This window comes from Pseudopipra pipra, chromosome 3, assembly GCF_036250125.1.
Source record: "Pseudopipra pipra isolate bDixPip1 chromosome 3, bDixPip1.hap1, whole genome shotgun sequence".
NCBI lineage: Eukaryota > Metazoa > Chordata > Aves > Passeriformes > Pipridae > Pseudopipra > Pseudopipra pipra.
In genome coordinates this window covers 30,301,652-30,316,116 of record NC_087551.1, presented here as the reverse complement: position 1 = coordinate 30,316,116, position 14,465 = coordinate 30,301,652, and the positions used below count along the sequence as shown (strand labels likewise).

At 33.8% G+C, this 14,465-nt stretch overlaps 1 protein-coding gene across 3 annotated transcripts in view; it reads right to left on the bottom strand.

Annotated features, from left to right (window-relative positions):
* The window catches only part of KIF6 (kinesin family member 6), a 152,158-nt gene that overhangs the window by 102,533 nt on the left and 35,160 nt on the right, over positions 1–14,465 (bottom strand). For 2 of the 3 annotated variants that reach the window (XM_064648465.1, XM_064648466.1), the window contains exons 8-10: positions 10,719–10,862; positions 6,864–6,950; positions 4,075–4,178 (exon numbers count right to left, since the gene is read on the bottom strand). In XM_064648465.1, coding sequence (XP_064504535.1) covers positions 4,075–4,178; positions 6,864–6,950; positions 10,719–10,862 — 335 coding nt within the window. The remainder of the gene's footprint in view (positions 1–4,074; positions 4,179–6,863; positions 6,951–10,718; positions 10,863–14,465) is intronic. The other variant, XM_064648467.1, reaches the window with a different exon arrangement.

Here is a 14,465-nt window from a genome sequence, read left to right as displayed (position 1 = left end):
AAGAATTACAGACAGCTGTAGCTTTAGTCACATGACTAAGTTCTGTTGTATTATAATTTACCATTCACAAGAAAAGTCAAGAGCATTTGTTTTCCATTTTGTTTTAAACAGTGAATGACAATACAACATTGTAGTGATTCTTAGGAAAGCCTATTTGACACATTTTTTTCCTTCCATTAAATGAATAATAAAAAAAAAATAAAACCCCTGAAGACACATATTTGATTTAAGTGTGGAAAAAAACCAATGAAGTAACCTCAGCTTATTCATATACCAATGTAAAACATTTAGCAAATTCAACTGCATTTAGTAGCCCACTGATTTTAACTAGAATGCCCTGAACATAAGCAAGTGGAATGAAGCTCATTATTGCAAGACATGCTTGGCATTTCTTAACTTTGTAAGTCAAGAAACATACAAAATAAAATTTTAACATATTATTAATACTTATTTCCTGGGCAATCACCAACACTTAACTCCTGCAACATATGTGGAGAGCAAAAAACCTAAGCATTTTGTTAGACTAAAAAAATAATATTGGATCTACACATGTACCACTGGAATCAGTTTCATGTTGGCATCCATCTTCCACTGAAAAGTGCCCGAGAAAAAGACTTGTGCAGGACAACAAAATAAATATGTACTTAGTGCACGGAGTTTTTCACTGACATGTTTTACACCTTTGACCAACTGTGTTCAGAATCAAAGAATAAATTAAAAAACTGGCACAGAATACTTTGAGCAGATTGATTTTGCTCTGACCTCCCTTAAAATACATATGACGAATCAGAATAAGAAGAATTATAACACATCCATTTTTTATACGACTATACTTTGTAACACTTCTCCTTATTAGTTAATTATTTGCAATAAAATTAACTACAGTAAGACTTTCATTAAAGTCTAGGAATTTTGAAAAGATCTATATAGCCTTGGATTATTTATAGACAGATATATATATACACACATATATATACTGAGGTACAGTTTATTTAAGTTTAAACAGAAGATATCCCAACTAAGCAAAAATGTCAAAACAGCATTTGAAATCCATAATTACCTTAATTAGAAATTCTTCTCTGCCATATTAAAAAAGCATCAATAATAATAATAAAAAAATCCCCTATGGTACTAGTCCCCTAAGAACCCTTCTTGGGTGGCAACTTGAATTAAAGCACAACACAGTATGTTGCACTATCACCAATACTGTGTTTCTTTTCCTATTCTCCTGTCATAACAAACTGATCTATATGTCTCCTGATAAATAATATTATTCAGGTTTCATTATACATGCAAAACTAGACGAAAATCACAAAATAGATATTTTTTAGCAATAGTCAATCATAATTTTATAAGCCTTCATCCAGGTCAATACTTCTGTTTGGACTACTCGCTGGTACATCTATTCTTTAATGTGAACTCTCCAGATAATGAGTAGCTCCAAACTCCGATGGCCAGTCTCAAAAAACAGAACTGCCACAAAGATGTCATGTTATGTATTGACAGACTCTAACTGGAGACAGAGCACTAAGATGCTATCTGCTGATTGTCATAAATGCTCAGAACATTTATGGACCTCAGGTTCAGACATGTAAAATCAGTGTGGTCACAAATGTTATTGCCATTTGAAAGCAAGCTCAAAAAGTATTCATGTTAAAAACCATAGAAAGATATTTTCATTGAAGTAGTGACTTTTTATACTATCATTTGATTATACTTTCATTTGGGTGTTTAGTTCACATCAGTTTCTGTGAGCACTCTGTTTATAAGACATACAAATGCAAAACTCATAAACCCTGACATCTGATATTTTCCTCCACTTGAATTGTTTTTAAAAAGATTGACTTAGCTTGTGACATTCCATTCAACTACAGCATAGGGTACTAATAAGCCAGTCTGACTCATGTATATGATAGTTATTCTCTAGCACTATCTCTGGCTCTCTGCTTGAAAAACCTCTGTATATCCAATTTTTTTGTTTCACTTTAAATCATACAAAAAATAATGATCCTTGAACAATGTCATTACATGGCATTAATGACTGATGAGGGTAATTGTTTGAGGTCATTCTTGTTTACTAGTGATCTTCAGGCGAAGCATTATATCCCAGTCATCAGTACTTAAGTGTTGTTCTATATTTTAATTGCACAGTGCTTGTTCCAAAAACGAACTTATTTTTAAAACAATGAACACCTGTGGTACATGAGCCTGAGTAAACATAAATAAATGATAAATTCAAAGTTGAAAATTCTCTGTTGACCTAATACAGCTGAAGTCCTTGAAAGTTATTTCTCATTCTGTGTCTTATTACAGGTAGAAAGTCATTAAAGTCTCCTCCCTGCTTCTTTCTGAAGTAATCAGATGCAAAATTCCTTGCTATGATCTCAGAAGAAACCTTTTCTGACAGTGCAATGCACTATCTATTGTGCTACGCAGATAACAAGCAAAAACATACAACTAATAAACTGTATAGTCACACTTCTGAAACAAGGCCTCCCAGTTGTATGCTATTGTTCAACTGTATGCAGATGGTTCCTTCCTAGGTTTTCTTTGCATATTCATAGTAAAACCTTTAATCAACCATTAACCCATTCCCATTCGTAAGAATGCCATTTTTGTGGCAAAAAGTCAGGTAGAAAATCTTAAGAAGTAGGATTCGTGAGTGTGATCTTAAAAAACCCAATGACAGGCATTTATAATAATGTTAGCAAAGCACATCTTTAAATGAATATATAGATTATTTAAGCATGTCTGAATAAAGTCACTGAGTCAGTCATCTTCTGAAGGACTAGTTCTGTCAGGGCAAAAAGAAACTAACTAATAAGGGCATTTAATTCTTCATGTAATAAAAGAGAGAGATACTTCTCTGTTCTTGCTGTTTCTTTAATTTTCTTTCTATGTCTAGTCTTGGTCATATCCAGTGCTAGTCTGTAATGTTATTTATGCATTTGACTCCCATATGTTTGGGCAGAATGATAAATACATATTAAATCAGTAGGAAATGAGGGGACATTTCTGGTTAGAAGAATATGCTGGTAACTGCCCATGTTGAAAATTACTCAGATTAACAGTATAAATACATATATATATATATATAAGTAATGCTACCTCGCTCCTCATCCTTGATATGGATGTCATTTCATTTTTGAATTAAAACAAAGCAAGAATTAATAATGACAACAATCTACTTGAGAAACTCAAGGTTCAAGGTAGCACCTTGTCCTCATGTCTCCAGAATCTTCTGTATTTCAGGAAAATGTTAGCACTGACAGTTGTCTTTTGAACCAGTCCCATGTGAAATTAAAGTAAGACTAAAAATTCTCACAGTTTCATTTCAGTTACCATCAGTGTATTACCAAACAAAATTAGGCAGTTACTACTTTCTTTATAGAGATGAGGTACAGAGATTAAGTAGGTCCATCCTACAGAATAAATTTTTCAAAACTGGAAACTGAATTAAGTTATTTTGAACATTTAGACCAAAGTAAATATTTCCACATTATATATAGAAAGATCTTACACTCTGTACTGATCTGTTACAAAAAGCTGCAGGATGTTACAATACTTACATGAATTAATACTGCATTTTCAATAGCATGCTCAGTAAAAACAAAAATGAATATTCGGCTTTTAAGACATTGATTAATTGTGGATCACAAATGTGAGATTTCTTTTGGTTTACATCAAACTAACGTTGCAGCAGGATACTTTTTAGTAGAAGAATATTCCTTGAACTCTAGTCAGATTGCATATCCAGTTTTGAGAGAGACTGTTTTTCATTCTGCACTATTATACAACACTTCTTTTTGCCTGGCACTTGACAGGCATTCCCATCCTTTGCGTTTACTTTACTTCACTTCCTCAAAGCTGAGGCTGCAAAAACACAGCCAGCAGCCTCACAGAGCTTTCCATGGAAAACTGCCATTCTAAACTGGCACCTAACTTCACTTTATTATTCACTCAGGGAAGTTTAAAACTCTGAGATAATTTTAAATATTTATGCCAGTAAACAAAAAGTAAACTGATGAGAAGTATAATAATAAAAGAAAAATCGAAAACAATGTAAGCCATTACTGAAGCAGCTCTTCTTGTGAAAGCTCTGACGTTCTTTGCTTGCCAGTCACCAGCTCCAACTCATCCTTCAAATCCTGGATTTCCTTTTTCAACTGGACAATCATCTGTAAACAGCAAGGCATAAACCAAGCATCATCTACAAATAACAGCTAGTTTATGATTTTTGCATTAGAAGGCTGAGTTTAGCTAAATATTATACTTCGGTTTTATCTTTTTTTAAACAAGGTATCTTTTTTTAAAAACTGTTAAAATGCCTTAAATACATCAAAAACCTTTTTTTTTCTTTTTCCATTTATAAAACAAAGAAAAGTCTTCTAAACTCAGTAAATTCTTGTGTTAGAAGACATGGCTGTACAGAAAGAGTTCAAAAGATTTCTTGCAAAAGAGAAATAAAATTTGACATAGGAATAAAAAGAGCTTTTCTGTCTTCTTAGTTTTGCCTGTTAATAATGAAAGGACACTTAAGAACTGACATCTTTGTTAGAGATAGGGAAACTACACACCAAAAGTGATTTTTTTTTTTTTACTTTCCCTTTAGAAACAGAAGTTCCAAATCACTTTTATAAGAATTATAGCACACTTTACTTGTAGGATGCATTAGTTGCTAACAACAAACTAATATCATAAGGCAACAAAATTAAATTGCATTATGAATAGTAATGATTGTGAGAAAATTGCTTGGAGAACTGAACTCGATTTTAAAATTCTAATAGTTAATTATCAGAACATTACTTTGGGAAAAAATGTCTGCATGAAACCATATTTTACAAATGAAAATATTCTAAATATGCATTTGATGATTTCTTTTAACCCTAGACCTACTGTTAACATATTTTTTACAACAAAAGTATGAAAGGCTAGCTTATAATATTTTATTTAAGAACCTATTAAAGTGATGAACTGTTAATTAGAGAAGTTGCAAGAACACTTAGAGAATATTGCCAGAAAAATGTTTTAACCTAATTTCATATTGCCCCACTTTGGTGCCACACGCTGATGTAGTCTGCACCACTTACTGAGTCAAGCAAATAAAACTTGAGGCTGGAGTATAAAATGGTAGACAGATGAATGATATCATCATCTCTACTCAATGTTCAAATTTGTTAGCATGATTAACTTCAATTTGACAACAACAGAAATACCAGTTTCAGGATACGGATAAAAGATTGATTTTCAAGTATTAATAAGACAAGCAAAAATCTACAGAAGCGGAACTATTCAATGTCTATTTTATATGAAGGCCAGAGGAGAGGAGGTTTAATTCAGGGTCAAGACTCTTATTTTCAGTTTAAATCTTTGCTCATGAGTGAGAGAGGTTCAAAGATGAGTGGCTTAAAAGTACAATGAGTACAAATTCATCTTCTCTAGTAAGATAAAAAGTCAGGAAGTCTCCATTATGTAGAATAAATTTTATGCAACAGTCAGTCTTAACTCAGATCTATCAAGAAGTATTATGAACTCCCTTTATAAAGCATGCATTCAACTCACAGATGATAAAAACTGCCAATAAATTGTGTTGGATTTTCATGAAAAAAAAAAAAGTCCTAAGATGAGCAGTTTACTGAATAATCAGGTTGCACGCTGGGAATGTACTTAAGGTAGTTAAGATGGGCAACAAATTCCACAACGAGCACAGAGCCATATAAAGTCAAGGTACCTGTGTATCCCTGCCTTTTCCACAAGGGGGGACGGTTTTCTAGCTCTCACGAGTCCACTCTGCTTTACTTGCTAAATGATCCTGCAGAGCAAGACATACCAAACTCGTGGAGTATTGCTCCACAGGATGTAGTAAATGCTCAGGAGCCTGCATGTGTTACACCTCAATCAAAGGCTTCTGTGGCCATGGAAGAAATCTTTTGCATGATTTGCTACTATAAAGCCTACACAGGAAAGAAAAAAGAGGACAGACAGACAGAAATGAAGAAGTTGTTCAATGCCTACTGGGTTTGTTTTTTGGCCTTTCTTTCTTCTTAAATTGTTTTACCGTTACTACTAGAAACTGCTTGGAGAGATAAATAAATAAATAAATGAAAAAGAAAAACAGCAGAAAACCTGACAAGAATCTTCTATTCCCATTGAATTTCAAGGACAAGAGACAACAACAACAACAAAAAAGCACAACCATTAACAATAACTGAAATATGATAATTACCATTAAGTAACAATTAATGAATTGTCACTTGAAATCATTAATCATCTAATCCCCAAGTTTTAGACAACAAATGCTTCTTACATTATATAACCTAATATTCTGCAGATTCTAGAAATCCTGTTTCTATCTGCTTTACTTGTCTTCATTTTTTTTCCTAAAGGTAACTTCTCAGAATTCTTTCTTCCTAGCTAAAATGTTCTTTGACAAATTTCAAGGAAGAACTGTATCTGTATGTTTGTTAGCTTTATAATACACAAATCATTTCAGTGCAGCAGTGTGCTTTCACCAAATGACTAGTAATCTTAGCATATTTTTAAGTGGTTTAGAGCCATCCAATTATGTGTTATTATGATTTAGAAATTAACATTCTGAAAAAAACAACACAAAACCAATAATGAAAGTGACCATTACTCTTCAGATGCTTTAAGAGCTGGTAAAGCCTTTAGAGGTTTTATAATTGTGTCCAAAAGAAAAAGAGTAGAATGGTAGTTATTTTACAGAAAACAGTTGGAACTTGCATTAAAAACAATTTATTGGGATGATTCAGTATAAAATTCCCGACATCAGTTTGATTGCTACTGATTATTAAAATGTAAAACAAGCAATCTCCTTCTCTCTGCCCCCAGACAACTCTCACCAATCTGGGGTCGATTTCTTCATTAAGAACTGCTTCATTCTTAATAAGAGCAACTCGCTGTGCAAATCTGCAGGTTGATATAGATTCCTGGAAGGAAAAGAAAAATAAAAGAATTTCAGTTAGCTTTGCACTAGGTAAGCAGGCCAGACTGCTAATGAAGTCATTAAACTATGTTTCTATTTTTTGAGCATTTTACAGAAATATTCTATCATTTCGTATTCCAAAATAACAATATGCAAAGGAAATTAGGTTAGCATATTAATGAGAGTGACATATAAAACTGTTAAATCATAGTACATATTTTATTGATCCAGTTAATCTTCTAACCATTTGTGTTTCAGATAAGCCCCTGACTGGCACTATAGGATAAGAAAGCCATGCTATTTAGAAGGTAATAAGGTTTGAATTATGAGAAAAAGAGAAAATTATCTAAAACTATTTTTTTTTTTTTTTTTGCTGAAAATGGGACTAGATCATTTTATGTAAAAAACAGCAGGAAAAGAGATGAAGGGAAGAGTGGAGGTCCAGGAAAAATGAGAAACAAGCTGGGAGACTTGGAACTAGAAGGCATACAGGAGAACTGTGATACCAGATAAAAAAATGTCAGATGAGCTAAGATGGGATGCAGGAGAAAGGAAGGCAGAAAAAAAAAGATACGACTGAGTTTGTAGAGGAAACTCTCTGATAATCAGTGCATACTCCCATCTAGGGCACAGAACGAAACCAAAGATCCTTATATGTAATGTTCCTCCTTTGAAATCAGCTGATACTTGAATGTCAGACCCTGATAGAGAACTGTACGATAAAATTTTCTGAGATGTGCTATACTGCATTTAAAATGGAATTTACATGTACTTTACTACTGTAACAGAATTGATTTTCAGAATCAAAGTAATTCTGCAGTTTTCAGTCCTCTAACATATGAAAATACCAAATTAAATGTTATGTTCATATAGTTCTTTTTCTGCAGGACTTCTGTCTCTGTCAGTGCTTGAAGGGGTGGTATCTGAATTAGGGTTACATGAGGAAAAATACTAGTGCTTCTTGCCAAAACATAATATACACAGAGAATCAAAGGAAAGGAAGGTCTTAAACTAAGACAGTTGTAAACAGTATTAGCTGTGTTTGCCTCTGCTGTACAGTTCCTGTGCAGTGATGATCAGCTAATGTGATTTTAATTAAGTTCTGTACATATATTGAGTACAGTTATATGTACACTACACATACATACATTTCCATCAGATCTCTTTGCCCTGTTTAGTGTGAAGCATATATTAAATTAACGAGTAGCTAATCAATTCAGTTCTCAATGTTCAATATGTAAGCTTACAATTTATTTATTCTATGCCATGAAAACAGTCATCAAGCCTGACATCTAATTTCCTAACCATTTTTCTACCATGCTTATCATCACAGCACCTCAGGGCTTCACAAGAATTAGTCAACTAACCCTCTAGTTATTACTTTGCTGCAAGTGTGTGGAATGACTACACTTAACAGAAAGGAAAGTGAAGTCAAAAATACCAAAAAAATTATATGCAGTTGCTATCAATATACAATCTTCTGTTCAAAACAGCTTCCATTCAGCTTCAGCTACAAATATAATAAGTAAAAATCTATAATTCAGAATCAACATCTTCATTCAAGCACTCCACAAAACTAGCACAAAAAATGTGATGTAGTGATCTGAAAAATTCTGTATAAACTCATTGGTAGGACTAGGGATATAATCTAGTTCTCTAGGATAGTATTCCATTTGTCCTCTTCATACGAGGGCCCTTTCTTACTTTGAGTTCTCTGTTTCATTGTTTTCATTGCAAGAAACAACACTGGATCCTTAAGAAAGTAGCTTTTATTATGCAACTTCAATTCCCACTGGGTGGTAGTTCTGTCTTGTGCTTCATTCGTGAATGAAATGTATATCCCATGGGAAAAAATACGCAAACATGCAAACCAAAGATAACGACTCGTGCACTATGCTCATTCTGACATTTTCTAATGAATTGTCATTAATTGATAGTAATTGACTTACCATCTGTTTATATTATTCATACATATTAACTTATCATCTGTCTATATTATTTGGACATATCAGATTGTGGGGAGCAAGGAAGATATTTTGTTTGGGTTTTTTTTTGTTTGTTTGGTTGGTTTTTTTTTATTTTTTTTTTTTTATTTTTGGGAGGACTGAAGAATAAGATCTGTTGTGTGGATTGTATATGTTAAAGCAAGAACATGAAAACTGTCAGTAGCATACTCTGCATAATTGCTTGGGCTAAATATTCCCAAAATAGAAATCTAGAACACAATATGAGATACATATACCTGATGAACTGATATACAAAAGGGTGCTAATCCCACAGAGCCTAAAATAAAATTAACAAACTTACCCAGTTGCATTTGTAACAAGACAATATGCTTGCATAATTACATGTTTGCAAGTCTGAACAATCTGTTTTCATTTAACAGCAAAGTCCATTTTCTAAAGAAAAAGAAGTCTACAACTAGATGAAGTATGGTTTTAGTATAATGCTTTCCACTGTATTTCGGAAAACAGTCTTAGGCTAAATATTTTTTTTCTTGTTATTCACATTAGAATGCTTTGATGTTAATAAAATCAGGAAATAAATATATTACAAGTGGCTTTGAGCGGGGGTTCTATCTATTCACATCACTACATATTTTAGAATAAAATAGACTAGACTGTTTCAGTTGAAAGGGATCTACAACGATCATCTAGTCCAGCTGCCCGACCAAGTTAAAGCATATTGTTAATGGCATTGTCCAAACATCTTTTAAATACTGACAGGCTTGGGGTATCGACCACCTCTCAGCCTGGTCCAATGTTTGACCATCCTCTTAATAAAGAAATGCTTCCTAATCCAGCCTGAATCTCCCCTGGCACAGCTTTAAACCATTCCCATTCATTCTATTGCTGGATATCAGGGCAAAGAGCTCAGCACCTCCCTCTTTGCTTTCCCTCCTTAGGGAGTTGTAGAGATCAAAGAAGCCTCCTTTGCTTCAAATTAGAGAAGCTCAAATTCCTCAGCCACTTCACACATGACATTCCTCACAGCTTTTCACCTGCTTTGTTGCCCTTCTCTGGATGCATTCAAGGACCTTCACATCTTTCTTAAGTCATGGGGCTCAGAACTGCGCAGAGTCCTCAAGGTGTATGCAGACACCAACACTGCATACAGCAGGATAATCACTTCTTTGTTGCCCTGAACCCTGAGGAACATTGCTGGAGACCAGTCTCCAGCCAGATGTAGCCCCATTCACTACAACCCTTTGATAAAAAATACAGCCCTTTTTGTAAACAAAGAGAAGAAAACATCAGCACACATAATTCCAGGGAAGGAAATTAGTAAAGGGACATAGAAGTATTTAAAAAATTTCCATAAGTCCCAAACTACCCCACCCAATTCCCTCTCTCCCCTAGTGAACTCTCCAGCTGTCTACCACACTCAGTGAAGTCTTGACTCCAAAGAAGTCTAACAGAAGTTCTGTCAAGGCTTTCAGTGGAAATGCATTTTCGTAACTCAAAAATTTATTCCTCAGGAAATCAGTAAATTTAAAAAAAAAGAACAGTTTAGTACTAAGTGCAAATCATTTCCCAACTGCTCCTTGACTTGAGATTACTTAGAGAAAAGCACATTTCCTAATGGATATGTATATATCCTAGCGCAATTTCTACAGATAAAATTAACTCCTGGAAACAAAGTTAATTTTTTTTTTAATAAGGATAAGAATTAAAGCATACACATTTGAATTGTAAACTACAATAAAATTCAAAAGAGCAGGATCTTTAGAGAAGTGGAAATATTTTTGTTCAAAATAGATAAAATAACATACATCTATGTTTCTTTTGTCTATAGAGAGTGTTGCTATCATGGCAGTCATGCAGTTTCCTCCCAGGCTGTCTCTTAGCACTGAGGTCATCATAGAGTTTCGATAAGGAATGTGGGACCGGTTTTTCTCTGCAAGGGCAATTATTACCTAAAACAATAGCAAAAACAGAAAGGACTTGGAAATTTATATACCTATTAACGACTGACACATAAAAGAACAAAACCAATCTACTCAGGAACTTCTGATACAATAAAACTATGCTTATGCACCTTAGCTGCAAACCTGCTGGTTTTATTGAATGAATTTCAACTTAAATTTCAGCGTGTTTATATGTCTTTGTAGGAGCTGGACCTGAAAGACCAAATAAATTACATTTTATCATACCCTAGCCTTACAGTCTCTCAGCAACATGGAAAATGAACACGATAAACTCAAACCCACAGATTTTCCTAAAACACAGGAACATACTGAAAATCTTCCTCATACTTTTTTGTCTTAATAATAAAATATGCATAGTATTCAAGTAAAAATTTGCTCAATATTTGCTAAAGCATGCTTTAAAAATTACACATTCTTAAAGCATGTGCTTCTTAGATGGGTTGATACATTTATTTCTGAGAAAATGTCTTGGAAAGCAAAGCACAAATAAAAGGGTGCATGATTACAATGTACTGCTGGAAAGAAATGATTCAGTTCAGACTATATATGTCTTGGCCAAAAAGGAAATTGTACACCTCCTATTCTCAGTTTCCCTTCTCAGCTGTTTACATTATGGGACCTAATTATTATTAAATAAAAGGCCAGATTACCCCCTGATCTCCTGTGATGTAAAAGATTTGAACTGTTATCAGGCCAAGGACTGTACCGAAAAACTGTAGCTATACGAGTTGTGCAAGCTCTCCTAAATCATTAGGAGTTGGTTTTCCTTTAATAATAAATATTATATTCCAGTATATATTTAATTTATGCTGCATTTACAAAAAGTGTTATTTTAGAAAATTTAGTAGCAACTTTTTTGTGGCACTAGTTTCTCTTAACAGTCTTCAGAAAGTTAAAAGTTAAAACTATAAATCTTACACTGGCAGCCCTGACAGACATGAATGCATAATATTAAAATTACTATCTTGTGAAGGAATCTGGAAAGCCATTCCTGGATCAAGGTTTTCAAATCTCATATTTACAACTTGTTATATAGAAACATGTTAAAACTTTTTTGGTTTATAATATTGCATAGAAACCTCATAGTAGTCTAGCACATACATTAATAAGCACACTGTCAGCCTCTACCACACAGAGACTATAATCTGAATAGACAAGATGGGAAAAGAGCCAGAGGGAAGATATGTTATTTCCATTAAAAATGGGAACTTTGTTACAGAGAAGTTCATTTTTTCTGAAGCTCATGTAGGAAGTCTGTAGTGCAGACTTCCACACTAACACTGGAAAGTTTTATGACCAGCTCTTATGAAGCAAAAGCCACTGTACTGTCATAACACAGAAGATTTTGGTCTTAAGTCTCTTTAGTACAACCTCACCTAAATCACTAAATCAATCTTTACAATCCAATGAAGGAATCTAGAATAGAAAGAGGAGAATCTAAAGGAGAGGGAAATAATGTTCTTTCATAAAGTGAGAGAAACTACCTGTACAGACTGAACCTGGCTCCTCTAACAGCCACAAAATATGATAATCAGAAAATTGTCTCATTTAAGAAGGCATTATTGTCCTTTTAATACAAAAAAGGGTGGTTTTTTTTTTTTGTTTTTGTTTTGTTTTGTTTTTAATACCAGAGATCTGAGGTTAATAATATTACTAAACCAGGGCTGTAATATGCAATATGCTGAGTGAAATCAACATAATTTAAGGCAGAAAGTCTCATTGTGAGTGGGTCAAACAAACCACTTTAAGGTCTAGTTAATTTTTTAAATGTGGAAGCTGCCAGAACTATAGTTACTTGCATCCTGTATGACACATTATGGAGTAGAGTAGGTACAATCACTCACAAATGATTTCACTGAAATGTATGGAAGCATTGTTAAGCATAAAGGAAGGTCTGAGACTCACAAGTGGTTCTGACATGATATGAAGTGTGTCCAAGGGTCCCTGTTCCTGTCCACATCCTTTATGCAAGGACTAGATTTGCACTAGCACCTCATGCCAACAGGCAGCCAAAACATGTTCTCAGAGCATCCTCCAGAGATGAGGATTTTGGGGTGCTTGCAGGTACAGAGCTATCAGGTACATCGTTTTGTGTATCAGATGCTCTGAAGCCATATGCCAACCTCTGAGGTCTTTCTTTATGTCTCCCATCCTATCTCCCATTTCTAGTAGAGTTTAGCAGCTTAAGCTCTGGTCCTTACAGCAAAAAAAAAAAAAAATCAAACTCTGTTGCTGATGTCTTGTAGTAAATTACAAGCATTCTCACTTTTTGGTCAACATATGCTTATTTGCAATATATATGACAGGTCCTGCTGGAAATAATTCACCCCCAAATCATGATTTTCTAATCAGAAACAAATACATGTATTTCAATTTAAATTATTTAAAAGTTTCTGGTTTTTCTGTTACTCTAGTGTCCGTATATGTTTATTAGGAAACACCAAACAGAAAATTATCTTTTATATAAGATGTGAATAAATCTAGCGTTTGATGACTGGCAGTAATTTCAAATTTTATTAAAAAAACCTTTGGTAGGTATGGGTAGCAACCACTCACTAATGAATAAAATCATTCAACATTCCCTAAATGGAACACATGTTAAATGACAGTTAACAGGCATATTCATTAAAGCAGTGAGAACATTGTACTCTATTATTTTGGGGAAATAATTCCATTATAGTGTCAAATCATGTGGCAGTATCACTGTCAATTTGCAACTCTAAGTTTGGTCCAGGATACTTTATGTTGTGCATCAGAAGGGAACATCTACATACACACAGTTACAATGCAGTTGTAATTCCAGAACATGCTACTGCATCTCTCAGACAAAGAAAAGCTACCCAGACATGGTAGTAGGGACTTCTAAGTTCCTGATGCCATTTTAGATCAGCTGCATGACACTATCCTCCTTTTTTTCTAGACACAGAGGCCACTTGGAGAAAAAGTGAGTTTATTTATTTGAAGATTTTTTAAACACACTGTGAATATTTAACAAGTAGACCAAGAGTGGTAACACAGAACTCTGTTCCCATTGTCATCTCAATAAAAATCATTTTACATGACTATTCTATTGTGAAAAGTGTTTAAAAATGGCATAACTTAACACTAAACCACCAGTAGGCAACTAAATATCTGAGAATGTAAATAAGCTGATTTGGAGGAATCTATATACTTTAATATTAGTCACTGAAGGGTCAGAATTGAATGGTTTAATTCTCACTGAACAAAGAGGTATTTTTTATAGTCTTCAGTATCAGAAAACATTTTTATTAATGATACACAATCCCAGTCAGAACCCAACGTGCTTATTTCCGACTGTATTTCTTCTAAAATAGAAATTAAAAGTTGCATGAAAAAAAATATTCGTTTCTACAGCACTTCAGACCTGAGTATTTGAAAACACACTACACAGATTATTAAAATCAACCTCATACAGGCTCATGCAATGTTGCATTATAAATACAGTAAAATCATACAGTAAATAAGAAGGATTGTGAGTATAATTTGTAGGATTCTGAAGTGGTCCACTTTAGAATCACTAATCCTTATCACTCCCCCTGAGTAAAACTGAAACACAGACTTTTTTTTCAA